We start from the raw sequence: 19,698 nt of genomic DNA on the forward strand, positions 1-19,698 counted from the left end.
TCCCCTCTGTCTGGAGAATAGGGGGCGGGGCCACCAGCCATGTGACCATTTTCCCCAAGGGCAACCCACTGAGTTCCACCACCTCTTTTCCCAGAAAAAAAGCCCTGGTCTCCTAGATCCTAGTCCAACACGCTAACCACTAGGACACGATTGCTCTCTTTAGAAAAGCTTCTAATCAGGTCATCGCTTTTCTTTCTGCTTCCTGCTCCTCTTTCTCTGCAGAAATTTACAGTCAGCCTGGATTCGAGGAGCCCATCGATTCCTCTTGCCAATACAACGGAGCGACATACCAACACGGTGACATTTTTACTGCCAGTGAACTCTTCCCTTCCAGGCAGCCAAACCAATGCACACAATGCAGCTGCTCGGTAAGTGGATCAGGACACAACGGGGAGCAGCTCCAGAGCAGAGCAGGCAACCAGAAAAGTTAAAAAGGAGAGGGTGAGATCTGAGCCAGGCAAAAGAAGTGGTAGCTTTTTCATAGCAGTTGTGGGCCAGGGCGGCTGCCGCTACATGTGGCAAGGGAGGCAGGGGGGCATTGCCTGTTCTTCCTGGAGAGCATTGCTGGGTAGAGGAGGTGGGCTTGGACTTCAAAGATGAGCTCCTAGTGCCCACCAGGACAAGCAATACTGGTAGCAGAGCACTGAGCTGTATTCCTAAGCTGCAGGTGTGAATGACCAAGAGGAGGTCCAAAGTCCACCAGCTGAAGTCAGTTTTATCAGGATTTACCTTAAAATAATTCCCCCAAATTAGTTCACAAGCAGCACAAGACATGAGCCATGGGTTTGTTTTGCCAGGATGACATGGTGTTCTAGAATCAGGGCCCAAACTAGGGTTGCCAGCCTCCAGATCTCCAGATGACAGGGATCCGTTCCGCTGGAGAAAATGGCAGCTTCAGAAAGCAGACTTTGTGGTATACTATAAAGTCTAGGAGAAACGGAAGACCTTGCTCCAAACACCAGGAGTTCCAATCCTAGCCAGAGCATCGTTTCTGGGATCTTGCGAACACTTACAACATCCCATTGCATAGTGTTTTGACGTATCAAGAAAATCTTGACATATCAAGCCTATCTCCTGCATGCTCTTCCTCTTCTCCATTCTTCTCCTTCCTCCAGAGATCCAGAAAAGATGCTCTGTTCTGGTTCCTACCCCTTTTCAAGATTGTGAAGCAAGCTCTTTAGGCAAGGGAACTGACCCGGTGGTGATGGGCCTCCTTAAACTGGTGGACTTTGGACCTCCTCTTGGTCATTCACACTTACAGCTTAGGAATACAGCTCAGTGCTCTGCTACCAGTATTGCTTGTCCTGGTGGGCACTAGGAGCTCATCTTTGAAGTCCAAACCCTCCTCCTCCTCTACCCAGCAAATAGCACCCAATCTCTTGCAAGATCAGGGGGATCTCACAAGAGTTCAAGGAGATCGACAGGGTGTGCATAGCTCACCATCCATGGATGAAAGAGATGGGAAGCAGATGAAGAGAATGGGGTCAGGTTCTTGTTTGAAGGGTGAAGGACAAGAGTGGGACAGAGAGCCGGAGGGCTCTCCTAGAAGATTGTTCTCGGGACCAGTTCCCAGGATTGCTTTTGTGAAGCCATGACAGTTAAAGCGGTATAAAACTGGTATAAGTTTGTAATATAGATACTCCCTGTGCAAGTTCAGTGGATTGTGTAGCGTTGCTAACCTCCAAGTGAAGACCTCCCTGAATTACTGCTAATTTCCAGACCACAGAGATCAGTTTCCCTGGAGAAAATGGCCACTTTCGAAGACAGACTTTATATGATATCACATTTCTGCTGAGGTCCTTCCCCACTCTCCACCCCCAAAACTCCTAGGAATATGTGGCCCATTTAGTCCCCTCCCCTGAGAGCAAGTGGAAGATCTTTAGAAAGGGGATCTCTCTGCTGGTATCTGGTGCTTTGAATGATGTCTGGGCTCTTCTCATGTTTCTCAGGAAGGCCAGATTTACTGTGGCCTGGTGACCTGTCCAGATCTATTCTGTGACTCACCCCAGACTATCTCCGACTCCTGCTGCCCAGTCTGCAAAGGTAAGATCTTGACTTTATTTCTCAAATGACATTAACGGACCGCACTGTAAGGGACTGACAAGACCCTCCGCCCATGGAGCGATGGAAAATGGCAGCCAAAGCCCCTCCCTAATAGCTGCATGGCCATTTCCAGGTGGCGTTCTCTGCTAAAACTCTCCCCCCTCCCTGTAATTGGCTGTGTTTACAGGGCTGGCTTGAATTAGTTTGCTATCCTAGGAGAAAATGCATCTGGCGCCTTGCTTGCATTTTGTTGTGTGGGTGGAGGAGCCATCCATTTCCCCTCTCGGTGATGGTTTGGAAAAGGGGAGAGGTAGACACCTAGCCATAAGCCTGAGAGCAGCCTCACTCTTCCCCTCAAGGAACAGCATATCTCCTCCAGTCCCCTCTGGCTGCTCTCAGTAACCCTACAAATTGTCTTAGGTTGCCAGCTCCAGCATCCTTTCTTGCACAGTGGCCAAAGAGTTGCCCTGGAGGACCAACGAGACAGGGCTTAGAGGCCAAGGCCTTCCACAGATGCTGCCTGCATGTAATCACTTAAATCTCCACTGGCATTTTGTTTTTGTTTTTTAGTGCTATCGTTTTTAAAAGCATCACAACACTGCTCTGTGAATGGCAGGAGGGGAGGGAAGGGGAAAGATGGGTTTATAAGCCCTGTTCACCATGAATGCATGTACAATTTGTGTGATAGATCAAGATGGGTAGCCGTGTTAGTCTGTCTGTAGCAGTAGAAAAGAGCAAGAGTCCAGTGGCACCTATAAGACTAACAAAATTTGTGGTTGAGTATAAGCTTTCGTGAGTCACAGCTCACTTCTGATACAGCTAGAATGTGAGTCGGTCTGTTCTATTGTCGTTCACCAGCTTTTGTCATTTGGCATCTGAAATCGCTCCATCCTCCAAAATATAACGACAGGTGGACTCACTAATGAAGTTCAGGGTTGCTACCCAGAGGCAGGCAATGGCAAAATCACCTCTCTTGTCTCCTGCTGTGAAACCCCTATGGGAAGGTGGGGGTGGTGCCATAAGTCAGCTGTGACTTGACGGCGCTTTACAAATATGCCCATTAGGGAGACCACTGCCTGTTGCTGAGCGGACTGGACTCCTATAGACAGAAAAGGAAAAAGCAGAGGGAGAAATGGAAAGAAAGATGGAAGAGAAAATAGAACAGAACCTGTAAGAAGGACAGAGAAGCATAAAAACTTGTGCAAAGAATCCGGCCTCGTGCTGTCTCCTTGCCCGCATCAAACTACAAAAAGGGGCTCCACCACTCAAGTAATATCTTGTTCAAATGCAGTCTTTGTATGTTGGTAAAGAAGTGCATTCACATCCTGCCCGATATCTGATTCCTGGTAGTTGATGGAGATGACTAGCTCCAGCCCTGTGATAGGGGGAGCCTGAACACCTTCATAGGTGAACTGGGCACAGTGATTTCCAATTAGTGTCCGAGAGGGCATGGCATGAATGCCCAGGGTTAGACGGTCCTGCCCAGCGCCGACCCTTTCTTTTCTTTTTGCAGATAGCTCCTACGACAGCTTGACAGACGATGAACCCCTGCAGCTGAACAGAGATGTACGTGAAGTTTCCATTCTGTGAATTGCAGCTATGATTTTTAAAATTCATTAAGATGCTCAGCCTCTGATCTTTGGTGCCTGCACCTAGCACATAAGTGCATTTGTGATATTCGGTTGTTGAACTGAGCATACGAAGCTGTCTTATACTGAGAGCCAAGCTACAAGTGGCACCTTACCCAGGTCGGACACTTGTCAGCTTCCCTCAAGTTTTGATGGGAAATGTAGGCATCCTGGTTTTACAGCTTGGCTCTCCGTTACAGCTGCAAGACCAGGATGCCTACATTTCCCATCAAAACTTGAGGGAAGCTGACGAGTGTCCAACCTGTGTCAGGTGTCACTTGTAGCTTGGCTCTGAGAGACACTTGCCCCATCTACCGCAGCGTTGCCTAATCAAGCTGACAGTGGTTCTCCAACAAAGGCCTTTCCCAAAGCCTGCCACTTGAAAGATCGAACTACACGTCACACTTCCTCATGTCCTCCTGGTGGTCAGATACACAATGTGTGTTCCATGCACAAAAGTGTATTTCCATGCCCATTGAAGGGTGTGTGTGTGCTGATTCTTTATCTCTCTTAACCGCTACACCAGTTTTGTGTAGCAATTAAGAGCAGCGGGACTCTAATCTGGAGAGCCGGGTTTGATTCCCCTCTCCTCCGCTTGAAGCCAGCTGGGTGACCTTGGGTCAGTCACTTAAGAGGGGCAGGACTCTAATCTGGAGAGCCAGGTTTGATTCCCCTCTCCTCCGCTTGAAGCCAGCTGGGTGACCTTGGGTCAGTCACTTAAGAGGGGCAGGACTCTAATCTGGAGAGCCAGGTTTGATTCCCCTCTCCTCCGCTTGAAGCCAGCTGGGTGACCTTGGGTCAGTCACTTAAGAGGGGCAGGACTCTAATCTGGAGAGCCAGGTTTGATTCCCCTCTCCTCCGCTTGAAGCCAGCTGGGTGACCTTGGGTCAGTCACTTAAGAGGGGCAGGACTCTAATCTGGAGAGCCAGGTTTGATTCCCCACTCCTCCGCTTGAAGCCCAGGTGACCTTGGGCTAGTCACGGCTCTCTCAGAGCTCTCTCAGCCCCACCCCCCTCACAGGGTGATTGTTGTGGGGATAATAATAACATACTTTGTAAACCTTCTGTTGTCCTGAAGGGCGGTATAGAAATTGAATGTTATTATTATTGTTGTTGTTGTCATCATCTCCCTCTTCCCACTTTCCTTCCCCCCTTTCCCCCCTTCCTTTCTTGTTCAATGCCATGGGAAATGAAGATATGACATCCCACCAGCAGCATGTTAAGTCATTGCATTAGAGGAGGGGCTGTGGCTCAGTAGGAGAGCCTCTGCCTGGCACGCAGAAGGTTCCAGGTTCAATCCCTGGCATCTCCAGTTAAAAGGATTGTGTAGCAAGTGATGTGGAAGACCTCTGCCTGAGACCCTGGAGAGCTGCTGCCAATCAAAGTAGACAATAATTAGCTTGATTTAGTATGGGGCAGCTTCATGTGTGTGCATAAGTGTTGAGCCAAACACCTCCATTTGCCCAGGCGTCACTGCCAAATGCTGTTCCGATCGTTACATAGAATCGGGTCAGCTAAGTAGACCCCTTCAATTTTTTATTTCTTTGCCAAATAATTGGAAGCAATCACTTCTGGCAAAGAGAAGTTACAAAATAGCATAAGTTGCTGTAAGAGGTGGCAAACCTAACTGTTGTACATGCCTGGTATCCTAGGGAAGTGGGGTGCCAGCGCTGGCACACAAGTGGCTGGCAGGAGTAGTTAAGTGCGTGGGATGAATGAGCATTGGCTAGCAGGCCATCCAGGGGAGCTTCCACACCCGTTTGTTCACACTGTTCTAAATGATAGCCGATCTGCTGAACTGACTGGTCTCTCCTTGTTGCCTCCAGAGTGAATCGCGGTGTGCAGGGGAGGCGAGAAATGAAGATCCCCTGGAAGCAGCAGATATGCCAACCGGACCTTCGCTAGAGTTCATCCCTCATAGCAGCAAGCTGAGAGGGGGTGGCACGACGGTCAGAATCATTTTGAAAGAGAGGCACAAGAGAGGTAACGTGGGTTCAGATTAAGCACTCTCACATTCAAGCTACTGTGGCTACTCTTGTCACACTCGCCAGATATGAGCAGGGAGCCGCTTGTGCAGCCAGATGTTTGGTTTTCGGTTGCCAGTTCTGAGATGGGGAATTCCTGGAGATTTTTGGGGTGAAGCAAAGGAGGCTGGCGTTTGGGGAAGGGAGGGACCTCAACAGGGCATATTGCCATAGAGTCCACCTTTCAAGGCAGCCATTTTCTCCAGGGGCATACACCAAATGTCTGAACCGGTGGTTCCTCTCGTACTGAGCAGGAATACTATGGCAACAACTATCATCTCCAGGGGAACTGCTCTCCGTAGCCTGGAGATCATTTGTAATTGTGGGATCTCTCTAGGGTTGCCAGCCCCCAGGTAGTGGCTGGAGATCTCCCGGAATTACATCTGGTCTCCAGGCCACAGAGATCAATTAACCTGGAGAAAATGGCTACTTTGGGGGGTGGACTCCATGGAATTATGCCATGCCAAGGTCCTTTCCCTCCCCAAACCCCACTTTCTCCAGGTTTCTCCAGGTTTCACCCCCCAGATCTCCAGGAATTTCCCAACTTGGAGCTGGCAACCCTAGATCTCTACAGCAACCACCTGGCGGTGAGCAACCCTAGTTTGGATGTGTCTGTTTGCAGGATTATGCCACTTTCCACATATTTCAGTGTTGTAGTTTTTTGTAGCCCCTCCCCAACTTGTCTCCCACTGCCTCGAATTTTAAAAGACACACAGTCACATGAGGGGGGGGGGGAATCAGTTTATTATTTTTGTATTGAGAGCTACTACTAGTGTCTTTGTGGGCCTTCTGTGCCTGTCCATGAACCTGGCTAAATTTGCAGTCATTTATTGCGATCATTTCTTGAATAGATACCCCTAATTGTGCAGGTGCAGAAAGCAAACAATAGTTGATATTGGTCCTTTAAAGGACGCATCCAACTTCACAGGCGTATAAAGGAAACCAACTGCAAGTGATTCCTTGCTTTATAATAAAAGTAGTTTACTTTATAATACAAGTTGCTATAATGACTCAACCCTGGCTCAAGGGGATACATGCCTGTATGATAAAGTTGTTTCTCGGACTGGTCAAAAGCAACCAAAAGCTTGGCCCTGTTGAACAAAAATTACTGTACAAGTGCCAAGCTTCTCGATCCAGTTTTTATTGTGCACTGGCTTTAATTTGTTGGAGACTTACGATGTTGTGTCCTTTTGCTGCTTTGTTAACCACCCTGAGTCTTAGGAGATAAGATGGGGTATAAATATTTTAAATAAATAGACAGACAGACATTATAAACCGCCATGGCGGTTATAAGCCATTTTGAACGCCTACTTGGGTGGGGGTTAGGATTAGGGTTTTTTTAAGTGTTTCCTGTTTCTATTTTCTCCTGGAACCCTTTTCCTCTTCCTTTAGCTTGTGCCTACAACGGGAAGACCTACTCCCACGGGGACGTGTGGCACCCAACCTTCCGTTACTTTGTACCGCTGCCTTGCATTTTGTGCACTTGCAAGGATGGGGTCCAAGACTGCCAAAAAGTTGTGTGTCCCGGAGAGTACCCTTGCGAAGAGCCTCGGCATGTAGAAGGGAAATGCTGCAAAGTATGCCCAGGTGAAGTAGCCTCTTCTCCCATCTGAGCAGTTTGTGTTACGGCTGCAGGGTAGCGCAGCTGCCGTTGGGACTTAGTGGGCAGAGCAGAGGCCCAGGGTGTAAATGCCAGGCATAGAGAGCTTCTCCTTCCGATACCCAAGAAGACTGCCTGAAACACTTCAGGGATTCATTCAACAGATTTCTGATGATAGGAAAAATGTTTATAATGCTTGGAGTGAATGCCTACGCAACATCTCTTTGTACCAAGCACAGCTGTACTCCAGAGGAGGCAGTAGACAAGTCAGGTTCCTCTTTCTCTCTTCTGTCGCTGTCTCTTTGTTTACCCAGATTGCTATTCTCAGGGACTTCCTTCCTTCCTTCCGGCTGTCTGCTTCTCTTCCTGCCTCTCCCCTCCAACCTCCAGGACAGCAAGATGTGCTCTCAGCGTCTGTCTCCATCCTTTAGTCAGAAAGCTGGATAAAGCGAGATAGAATGCTTCTTCTGCCTTTCCTATCACAGCGTGGATTTCTTTTACAATAAAGATTATCCGTTTCTTTCCAAAAACAACCAGTCTTGTGTGGACTTTATTCAAGCAGCCTCCGTCCTTTCGCTGCACAAAACTAGCTCTAGTCCATCGTGTTTGACCAGAGGTAGACAATGGTCTGACTCCACATCAAAAGCTTACATCAGACAGTTTTCTATACTCATGGGGGCCAAACCAGATGTGATCCTGAGATTGCCATCTCTGGAGCTCCGAGGATTTATTTTTTAATTCAAACACCAGGGCCGTTTCCACACGGTTTACCTTATTCTACAAAATAATGAAATCTTGCACGAAATCTCGCGAGAAGACGCAGTTATCGCGTGAGAAGACGTGATAACAGTGTCTTCTCACGAGATTTCGCGCAAGATTTCGCTATTTTGCAGAATAAGATAAGCCATGTGGAAACGGCCCTGGGTGCACTGGGGCTCCATTTGTCGTATCTGGGCACTGATACGGGTCTTCCAGGAAGGAGCCAACAGCCATTCCCTGGAACCATTTTTCCTTCAGCAAATTACATAGTAGGTTTAACCCATCCTTCCCTTGTGCCGTGCTCCCAATTGAAACCAGGCATCTGTGCACCAAGTAATCGAATTTAAAAACAGCCTGGAGCTCCATTCACAGAACTCCCAAGATCTCATCTGGGAGGGCCCCCCTCCAGGAACTAACCAGACTGAGAGCCAAGCTACAAGTGACGAATTACACTTGCCTGGCAAGTGAACAGACTCACGTGTATTCCTCCCTGTTCACTTGCCATTCACTTGCACTCCAAGTGGATTGCAAGTGAATGGCAAGTGAACAGGGAGGAATACATGTGAGTTTGTTCACTTGCCAGGCAAGTGTAATTTGTCACTTGTAGCTTGGCTCTGAGAGCTGCAAGTAACTTTTTTCACGCATAGAACACTTGATCATTTTCGCAAGTTTTCCTGGGAACTGAAGTCCCAGTGTCCGTCCCCTCTCTGTTAGAATCGCTGCCTGAAGAGCCAGAGAAAGCCGGCTGCATCAACAGCTTTTGCAAATCCAGAGCAGCTCCCTGGGAGCAAGATGCCCAGGGAGAAAGCTGCAGCTGCCCGCCCCAAAAGATCGTTGAGAGCAGGCTTGTGACTGGAGGAAAGATTTGCAAAAGCTGCTCCTGCAGCCGGCTTTCTCTGGCTCTTCAGGCAGCGATTCTAACAGAGAGGGGAAGGACTCTGGGACTTCAGTTCCCAGGAAAACTTGCGAAAACGATCAAGTGTTCTACGCGTGAAAAAAGTCACTTGTAGCTTGACTCTGAGACTCTTGTAGCTTCAATCAGGAGGCTATGCCACCTGCCCTCAAACAGCTTCCTGAGGCCATTGGTCAAGATTGTCCTCTACTACTGTGCCATATTTGAACACTTGGGCAGCTGAGTGGCTGAAGGTGTGAAGTCTCAAATCTCGTCTCAGCTGTAGGCTCCCAAGGCTGCTTTGGGCATGCCCCATTCTCCCTGCATCAGCCCACCTCACCAACATTCACAATATTGAGAAAGCAACTTGCTGCATGAGGTTCTTGTGAGAGTTCTGGAACTGATGTATGTGGCCTTCATTGGTTGCCACAGCCAATAGAATTGAGCAGTAGGGGCAAGCGAAGCCAAGGACAGTAACAGCAAAGAGGGAGAAAGCGGGAACCAGAGGAATAAAAACATGTCAAATTATGCTGGAACAGCATGGATGTTTGGTGAGACAAACGTCCGCTCTGTGATTAGGTGGGTTCCAGCACAGCAAAAGAATCTTCTCCTGAGATTTGGGTTGTTGCCGCTGGTCTGCCATCATGAACCTGAAAGAGGTTATAATGCAGAGTTTTTTCAAATGACTACTGTTGAGCAATGCCTCAGTGAGAAAAGCGCGGCGAACACAATCATGCTGTCTGGAGGAATGGACTCACGGCTGTCAGTCTCTCTACACGTTGCGAATTACCTGGAGACGCAGTGCAGGATTTTATGTGTGATACTCAATTCATATGCAGGCTGTCCTTGCTCAGTGCATGTGCGTGCCGCTTTCACGGGAGCTCCCTTGGTGCGATTGTATCTTCAAGTGAGTCCAGCTCTGTTTTCATTGTGAGGCTCCTTTGACTTGCCAATTCTCATTTCTTTACGGTGCGAGAAACTTGTCAAGATCTGCATTTCCATGAATGGAAGTGGAGGGTGGGGGAAACGGGGATACTTTTAGCAGTTGAGGAGGAACTGATATTGAATATGTGAATGTACTCATGGGGAACAAATTGAAGTGGGACTGTGCGAGTGAGTGCATGGGAAGTTGGAAGGGGACACACACACACATGAAATGAGGTTTATTTGAGCATCCCTAGGTAAACAGTAATGTGTAGAGACTAGAGAGACTGTGTGTTCTGTGGGTTAATATGCCAACATCCAAACACTGACTTGAAATTACACCACAAGAAAAACGAAATGTTAACAGCTTTGGGACGGATGGGAGTGCTAGAAGCTGTCTCTGGACCTTTGGCTGGTTAAGAATGAACATGCCAAGGCCCAAACCAGGAATTGTGGGTAGGAGAGAGTTCAGCTAACATCTTGGTGTATGGATGTCAGGAGGCTGGGGGCAGGACTTCATTCCTGTACTGGAGCTTAGGCTGCGGAATTGGCCAAGCCCTGGACCGTTTCACACGGGCTCATTGTCCCATCGGCTAAAGAATGTATAGAATAAGAGCTGAACCAGACTGGTGACCCGTTTAGTCCAGCATGCCATTCCCCACATTGGCCAAAGCGATGCCAGCGCACCAGCTAGTCATGAAGGCGATAGCTCTCCCCTGCAGTGGACGTTCAAACGTATTATGTTTCTGAACACATGGGTTCCGTCTGAACACACACACACACACAAAATCAGTACTGTCTGATTTGACTGGCCATGAGTCTCCAGGACCTCTGGCCGTATCCTTTTAACTGGAGATGAAAGGGACAGACAAGGCGGACTTTGATACACCAGTGGTTTGACTCATTTGGAAGGCGGCTTCATGCATATGTACAAATGCATTTACATGGAGCTCCAAAGCAGCTTACATTGTTCTCCTGTCCTCCAGTTATCCTCACAACAACCCTGCGGGGTAGGCTAGTCTGAGAATGTGTGACAAGCCCAAGGTCACACGGCAAGCTCAAGCTTCCAAAACCAAGCGGGGATTCGAACCTGGGTCTCCCCAGATCCTCGTCCGACACTCTAACCATTACTCCATGATGGCTTTCACTAGTGCGTCAGAGAGAAAGGTTTAGTGTACCTCTCACCTGACGAGCTGGCTGAATACCAGAAGGGCTGCACATGGTGCTCTCTTCCTTTTCTACCCTCATGGTAATTCCTGTAACTTTCCCTTCTTGTGTTCCTGAGAAGCTGCTCACATTGACCCTGGGGTTTGTGTACTTTCAGACGACGAGACGATGCTCGCCCCAGCAATCAACACCAACAAATGCAGAGTGTCTGTCTACATGTTCATTGCCACCTCCTCTGAGAACTTAAGGAAAATCGCCATAGAGAGGGAATCCTCGGATGATGTGGAAATCTATATCTGGAAACCAGTGAAAGGTATGTATGCGTCTTTGGCGCACATCCTGTGGTGTTCAGATGGGTCTTTTCAGTTGCTCGCTTTGTAGCAGTATTTACTTGGGTGAGAAGTTCTGGCTGAGTGAGGGGGAGCACCCCCAAGAGGAAGCACCCCTGCACTTTAGATGAGACGCTATCAGTGGAGCAGGGAGAATCCATGTGCATGTGAGCAGGTGCGCACGTTAGCGGGAATACTGCTTGGAGTCAGGAATGTTAGAGTCTCGTACAGATTGCCATCTAAACATGTGAATAGCACCACCACTCAAGTAACTCGAAGGTGTCAGATCACTGAGTGGACGTTACTTTAGTGGAGCTCTGTAGTCTAGCTTCCAGGTGTCAGTAGTGGGATCTGCATGGATTACACAAAATCGAAAAGAGTCCAGTAGCACCTTTAAGACTAACCAACTTTACTGTAGCATAAGCTTTCGAGAATCACAGTTCTCTTCGTCAGATACAAGAACTGTGATTCTCGAAAGCTTATGCTACAGTAAAGTTGGTTAGTCTTAAAGGTGCTACTGGACTCTTTTCGATTTTGCTACTACAGACTAAGCCGACTAACTCCTATGGTTTATACAGGTTCCCTATGTGGAACAGCTGGAAGTCAGGCTGCAGTACCTTAGAAGAAAGGGGACAGCAATCATACACATGCCTGGGAGCGAGCTTTCAGGTGTCAGCGGTGGGATCTGCATATTACCCTTGACTATGGATTATACAGGTTCCCTATGTGGAACGGTTGGGACTGGCTTCAATACCTTGGAAGGAAGGGGACAGCAGTCCTGTACATGTCTGGGAGGGAGCTATACCTCCACAGCATATCAGCACGCTCCTCTTCCTTACACAGCCTCAAGCAGTTGCTTGGAGGGATTTGGCTAAAAAAACGACCCTGCTTACGTTTTTACCCCAGGTTTGTCCACTCTCTAGACCCTTTGCAAAGCCCGTGAAGGTGAAGAACTGTTAATGACTTGTGCATTTGAACGGCTTATGTGTTTTGTTGTATTGTTGCTTTTTATTGTTTTTCTAATCTGCATTTTTTAAAAAAACTTGTTTTAAAGTTTTTGATTTTTCATCACCTTGGGGACTGTAAGTTGGATGGAAAGACACCATAAAAATGTTATAAATAAAAAAATAAATAAGAAAAATGAAACTACAGCAGAAAAAATCGTATGTAACAAGGGGTTGTCAAATCGTGTTGAGCCAAAGAGTTGTGTAAATTCAGAGTTAGCAAACCAGCCAACTCAGGCAGTCCTTTGGCTTTCCAAGATGGGTTCAGTGGTGACCGAATTATTCAAAAAGGCCTTTTTACTCAGATAGGAGAGCCATATTGTAGGGAGGGGATCTCAGATGATCTGCGAATGAGTTAGGAACCATAGACTTTACCACTATGTTGTATTGGATTCCTGCTAATGCTATGTCTTTGTGAACATATGAACCCTGGAGGACTTTTCATTCTAATGGTAAACATCTGTTGAAGGTCCCTGGCCTCAGGGGGGCCCGCCTGGCATCGACCAGGGCCAGGGCTTTTTGGGTCCTGTCCCCATCCTGGTGAAACGCTCTGTCTAATGAGACCAGGGCCTGGCAGGACTTGCTATCCTTCCACTGGGCCTGTAAGACGGAGCTGTTCCGCCAGACGTATGGTTGGTGCTAGGTGGAGCCCCCCTGTCCGGTCAAGTATGGGTCGCACACTCCCCGCTAGTGACATCCTCCATCTGTTGAATATCCTCTGTAATGCTCTGGTGATGTTGGATGTTTTACAATTGATAAATTAAATTAGATTTGTGAACGTGTATCTATGTACCCTATGGCCTTGTTTACGGAACTGTTCTTGATATTGTCCGTACTAATCTCACACTGTATAATCTGCCTTGAGTCTCCATGAGAAAGGCGGACTATAAATGAAATAAATAAATAAAAATAAAATAAATAAAAGGGCGTCCTGATATTCTAGTACATGAGCAGGAAATTTCGCACGCAATCTGCTCATACCCTTCTGTGTGCTCGTTTTCAGGTATATTTCATTTGGTTCAGATCAAGAAGGTCAACAAACCGGAGTTCAGGCAAGAAATGGAGAATTTCCGCTTGGTCTCCCAGACGAACGAAGGTAAAAATAATTCAGTGGAAATGATTATGGGTGGGTTGGGTCATGTGGATGTGTTGCAGACAGGCATTTGGTCAAGCCAAGCAAGGTGTGTCTGTTTATGGGTTGCCAACCTCCAGGTCTAGCCTGGAGAGTGCCCAAAATTTCAACTGATCTCCAGACTACAGAGATCAATTCCCTTTGAGGAAATGGCAGCTTTGGAGGGTGGACTTCATGACATCACATCCCTGCTGAATTCACTCCCTTCACCAAACCCCGCATTCCCCAGGATCTGCCCCCAAATCAGGTAACCAAAAAGGTGAGAAAAACAAACCAAAATGAAACAAATGCAAAGGATAGGCCAAAAACAGAAAAACGAACACAAAAATATTTAATAGAATGTGGAGCAAATAAGAACATGTATTTAAAACAGTATCTATGTATAAGGTTCCACAGTTGTTTAATATTGTTGTTATAGTTATTTATTCTTTTCATTTCATTTCTATACAACTCATAGCCGAAGCTCTCTGGGCGGTTTACAACAAGTATAAAACAATGAAATACAATAAATAGACATTAAAATTAAAAATTAATATACAATAATGTAAGAACATGAAAACAGTAGAAATAGTAAAGAACAATTAATAGAGGCACCCAGCTGACCTTAATAGGTCCCTAAATGACCAAGCAGATCTTTAAAGGCAATCGTGTCGCTTGCATCACCTCTAAAGGGAGCAAAGGAGTCTGAAATGTTGTTCCTCCTACTGAAGTTTGTCTGTGCAATCCATTCAATGTTTTGGAAAGGGGTTATGCAATTTAGGAGTGGGGAGGAGGGCAATCCACTCCCCTCTCCCCACATATTAAAAATTGCTACTGCAACATTCTGATAATAGTCATAATATGCTAATAGCGTTACCAGAGGCTGCAAGAGCAAAGAGTTCAGAAAATAAAGAACAGAATTCCGCCCCCAGGGGGTTATGTTTAGAGATGCTTCCAACCTTCTCATCCAAATTTCCCACCCAGATGTTGGGAGTTCTGAATAACTTCTTTCTGGAGTGCAACTGATGCCTTAGGAATTCTCCCATGCCTGTTTTGATTTCTGGAATTTGTAGAGAAGGCTGCGCACATTGAGTTTGTTGCCACGTTCTGTTCCAAAACTTCTTTTCCTCCTTCTGGGCTTGGGATGTGCATCAAGATTTTTGTTGTGTTGTACTTTAACAGTGTGCAGGGTGGTGCACTGTGGATTGCTAAAAGACAACACAAGAAAAACTCAATGCAACTGTGCAGTATGGTTGCCGTACATTGCATGTGCATGGAACCACATCAACACCAGGGAAGAGAAGAAAAGCTGGAAGAACAGACCGCAGGACCACACTGCTTGCAATCCAAAACCAGAGCTAATTTGAGAAATTCTTTTAGCCAAACCGAGTTCAAAAGTGGAAGTTGGTGTGAAGAGAAATCCCAGCAAACAACTGGGAAATCCTCTTAGGAGTCCACAATTTCTTTGGCTGAAAAGGATTCCATCTTGGTTCCCTAAGATTTCACGATGCCCGGAAATACAGCGCTACAATGCTGTTTACAAATCTCAGAAAGGATCTCAAAGCACTGGATGGATGAATAGGCATTGACATGTGTAGTTGGGCTACTGGCTAACTGTAATTTTAAACATAATTTGAGAGTCATCAGGAGACAACCCTTTTCCATAGAGGGCATGAAATATATTCCGTTGGAGCAACATTTTGATTATATTACTATAAAGACATAAAAGAACTCTGCCCTCACTCCATCTCCTGAAAATGCAGGCTGACGGGGTCAACTATTCGTTAGTCTTTCTTCCATGTTTATTTTAAATAATTTTTTCTTTTGCAAATACTGCCTCCAGGATTGCTTTATCTAAGAGAAGAGAATGGTAGGGGAGCTTTAAGCCTTCCAGTTTCCCTCATTGTTCCTGACTGGGTAAAAGATCATCAGGGATGGCTTTCTCCTTGATAAAGCAATCCTGTCAGCTAAGTTTGCAAAACAAGCAAAGGACGACGATTTAACCCATAGAGGAAGCTGCCTTCGACAGCATCTATCAAGACCAGGGCTCTTTTCACACTACACACCTGCTTCCAGAACATCGCGAAACGCAGCACAAAAACCACGGAAGATCGTGTCTTCTCGCGAGAGTTTTGCGTGATGTCGCGTGAGTTTGCGCAACATCGTGCAAAACTCTCACAGGAAGACGCGATCTTCCGCGGTTTTTGCGCTGCGTTTCGTGATGTTCTGGAAGCAGGTGTGTAGTGTGAAAAGGGCCCAGTTTTGCCTTCTCAAGGCAGAGGTCTTCCACTTCACCTCCTACCTGATCTTTTTAACTGAAGTTGTGGGGATGGAGTTTGGGACCTTCTGCATGCTAGCAGATATTCTGCCACTGGACTCACAGCATGCCTCCGATTAAATCAATTTGAAAGGAATTGTAATGTATAGTCAAGGCTTTAGTATGTTAGAAGAGGACTGCTAGTCCAGAACTAGGATCTATCTACCCTGACATCCTGTTTCTCATGTTGTCCAACCAGGTGGGCGTAGGGCTGTGGCTCAGTTAGAAAGTGTACGTTCTGTGTGCAAAAGGTCTCAGGTTCAGTCCCCAGCATTATTAGTCAAAAGGATGGGGAAAGAGGTGATGTAACAACAACAACTGTGCCTATATGCTGTTCTTCTAGACAGATCAGTGCCCCACTCAAAATGACAAACGGAGTCAGAGTTATTTTCCCTACAATGCAACTGGGGAGCTGGGGAATTGGGGCTGAGAGGAGCGGCTTCTTCTCCAAGGCCACCTGCTGAGCTCACAGCAGGAGAGGGATTCGAACCAGCAGAGTGCTGATTTGCAGCTCTCAACTGGAGACCCCAGAGAGCCACTGCCACTCAGAAGGGACAAGGTCTGACTCAGTGGGAGGCAGGTCATGTGTTCACGAGATGCTTCCAGGAAGCTCACAAACAGGGCATAAAGGGAACATCTCTCTCCCTATATTTTTCTTCTCATATTCTGAGATATGCGGCCACTAACATGGATTTCTCCTCTTCCCTAAATGTTTCTAGTCCCATTTCAAGTCTCCCTGATCCATCACTACATCTTGGGGTATGGAATTCAATAAGTTAATGCCCTTCGAGCCTCAGCGAGAAAGGTGGATGTAAATAAATAGTTGGCTGAAATCTATTTTTCACTGGTCTTACAATTCCACTATGTCTTTCTTGCATTAAGGGGTGTGGGTGGAGAGGAGAAATAAATTCTTTTCTCAAAAGATCCAGAGGAGTTAGCCGTGTTAGTCTGTAGATGCAAAATAGTAGAGTCCAGTAGCACCTTGAAGACTAACCAACTTTATTGTTGCATAAGCTTTCGAGAACCACAGCTCTCTTTGTCAGATGCATCATCAGAAAAGATGCGTCTGACAAAGAGAGCTGTGGTTCTCAAAAGCTCATGCTACAATAGTCTCAAAGATGCTACTGGACTCTTTACTATTTTTATTAAAAGGAAATTCATCAAGAAAAGCTGTCACTGCAATAAATGAACCTTTAAAGATTTGCAGGATTCTTGACTTTATTTCTTGCTGTTGGGTTCTTTTTCCTGACAGAGGGATAAAAGTCTGTAAATTGTGTTTTGTCTTTGTGGATATGGATTCCATGGGAATAGTAACTAATGAACTTTCTCTCATCTCTCTTCTGTTTCTAGCCCACTGGAACACGTTTCTGGTGCAGGGGCAAGAAGTGAAGCTTATGGAAAGTCCAGACAGAGAAACGAGGAACTTATAAGAAGAAGGACAGAAAGAGAGTATATTATATTAATATATATGACCAACTTCATTATTCAATCATCTATCGCAGCAATGAGAGGACACGCAATCTACAGCCAGCTCTACAAAAACACCAGCAAACACCACTGCTAAGAATAATCCGGCCACTTGGAGTCCCAGTTCGAATTCCCACGGAGAGGCAGATGGACTTTTGAAATGTTCCAAGAGGGGGCAGGTTGCCAACTCCAGGGTAGGAAAATCATGGAGATTTGGGGGTGGATCCTGAAGAGGGTGGAGTTTAAGGAGGGGAGGGGCCTCAACAGGTTATAATGCCATAAAGTCCCTGGTACAAAGCAGTTCTTTTTTTTCCGGGGGAACTGATCTCTGTAGCCTGGAGATCAGTTGTAATTCTTGGAGATCTCCAGGCCTGTCCTGGAGGTTGGCAACCATAAGGATGACACTTCTTGTGCAAAGGCTCCTAGGCCTATTTTAGTGTCTGGGCCGCTTGGAGTTTTAAGCCTTAGGGCTCAGTCCTCTGAGAAAGTCTTACCACCAAGCTCTTTCATTGCTTCTGTGCAGGAGAACTTCTGGCCGCCTCTTAGAGCCTTGCTACAAGTGACATTTTACACGTGAAGGATAAAGGATAATTTTCGCAAGTCTTTCTGGGAACTGAAGTTCCTCTCCCCATAAACACATGGAATTCGTTGCCACAGGAGGTGGTGGCAGGTACAAGCATTGCCAGCTTCAAGAGGGGACTGGACAAATATATGGAGCAGAGGTCCATCAGTGGCTATTAGCCACAGGAGATAGATGGTATTCTCTTTGTGGGGAGGTGGTGCTCTGTTGTCTTGATGCTGGAAGGAAGGCAGTGGGAGGGCTTCTGGTGTCCTGGCCTCACTGACAGTCCTTTAGATGGCACTGGATTTCTAGCCACTTTGTGTGACAGAATGTTGGACTGGATGGGCCACTGGCCTGATCCAACATGGCTTTGCTTATGTTCTTATGTTCTTACCCCTTTTCCTTCTGTTCCTTCCCCTCGCTGCCTGAAGAGACAGAGAGAGCCTACGGCAACATCAACTTTTGCAAATCGTCTTGCTGGGTGGGGGGGAATGCTGCGGAGAAAGCTGAGAAAGTTGCAGCTGCCTGCCCCAAAGATCACTGAGAGCAGGCTTGTGACTGGAGGAACGATTTGCAAAAGTTGCTGTTGCCGCAGGCTTTCTCTCTCTCTTCAGGTAGCGAGGGGAAGGAACAAAAGGAAAAGGGGTGGGGGAGAGGAACTTCAGTTCCCAGAAAGCCTTGCGAAAATGATCCTTTATCCTTCACGTGTAAAATGTCACTTGTAGCTTGGCTCTTAGCCTGTCAACAGCCAATGAGGCCAAGCATCCCCCCCCCCCAGCAATAGGGCAGTCTTTAGGGCAGTTGATTGCAACTAACTCTGGTCTTGGGTGACTCAACTTTAGCTATTTATTTATTGGAAAGCCAAGCATTAACTCCTAACCACCATTGCAACCCCCTTGACTGACAGATTTAAGAACCAAGGTTGAAAAGAGAGATCAAATATTGTAAATAAAATAAAGTAATTATCCTGTAAAGCAATTTTGATTTCAGAAACTCTTTTTCTTTTAAGCACAGCAGTGATGAACACTTGTGCAGACCAACCACTCAAGAATACTTCAAGGGATGCAGGGAGACGAGCCCTGACTGGAATAATTTTTTGTATTTATTTAATGTAGTACCAAGCGACAATATTCCCCATTACTATGTACGGGTGTGAAAGTTGGAAGGTGAAGAAATCTGACAGGAAGAAAATGGTTCCATTTGAAATGTGGTGCCGGAGGAGAGTTTTGCGGATACCGTAGAAAGCCAAAAAGACAAATAAGCGGGTACCAGATCAAATCAAGCCTCAAGCCTCCCTAAAAGCTAAAATGACAAAACCGAGGCTCTCGTACTTTGGTCACATCATGAGAAGGCAAGATTCTCTGAAAAAGTCAATAATGCTAGGAAAAGTGGAAGGCAGTAGGAAAAGGGAAAGACCTAAAATGAGATGGCTTGATTCAATAAAGGAAGCCACGTCCTTCAGTTTGCAAGATCTGAGCAAGTCTGTTAATGATAGGACGTTCTGGAGGTCTTTCGTTCATAGAGTTGCCATAGGTCGGAGGCGACTTGACAGCACATAACACACACATAATGCATGCAACTTCTGAAATATGCACAGCCATAACAAACGGCATTCATGCACCAGTGCTAGCCTCCTTGCAGATTGCCAGTTCAATCCTAAACAGTGTTACATTTAGAGCCGTTTTCTAATAATGTCCGGCAAAGAGCTTGCCATTTTCACTGCTACAGCACGCTGGATTGGCCCTTTAATTGAACTGTCCACTACGACCCTAAAGTCTCTTTCTCTCTTAGTTTCAGCACGTTCCAACCCCATCAGCATATACTCAATTTAACAGAACTGGGATTTTTTTGTTTCAGTGTATATCATATTAC

The 19,698-nt window shown here is 46.5% G+C and overlaps 1 protein-coding gene across 1 annotated transcript in view; it reads left to right on the forward strand.

Moving 5' to 3' along the window:
• CHRDL2 (chordin like 2) overlaps positions 1–18,804 on the forward strand; it is a 38,058-nt gene extending 19,254 nt beyond the window's left edge. The window contains exons 4-11 of the mRNA XM_054973035.1: positions 223–368; positions 1,950–2,043; positions 3,557–3,609; positions 5,497–5,653; positions 7,087–7,281; positions 11,194–11,349; positions 13,373–13,465; positions 17,148–18,804. Coding sequence (XP_054829010.1) covers positions 223–368; positions 1,950–2,043; positions 3,557–3,609; positions 5,497–5,653; positions 7,087–7,281; positions 11,194–11,349; positions 13,373–13,465; positions 17,148–17,227 — 974 coding nt within the window. The 3' untranslated portion in view covers positions 17,228–18,804. The remainder of the gene's footprint in view (positions 1–222; positions 369–1,949; positions 2,044–3,556; positions 3,610–5,496; positions 5,654–7,086; positions 7,282–11,193; positions 11,350–13,372; positions 13,466–17,147) is intronic.
• Positions 18,805–19,698: the final 894 nt, after the last annotated feature.

This window comes from Eublepharis macularius, chromosome 3, assembly GCF_028583425.1.
Source record: "Eublepharis macularius isolate TG4126 chromosome 3, MPM_Emac_v1.0, whole genome shotgun sequence".
NCBI classification, from domain to species: Eukaryota; Metazoa; Chordata; class Lepidosauria; order Squamata; family Eublepharidae; genus Eublepharis; species Eublepharis macularius.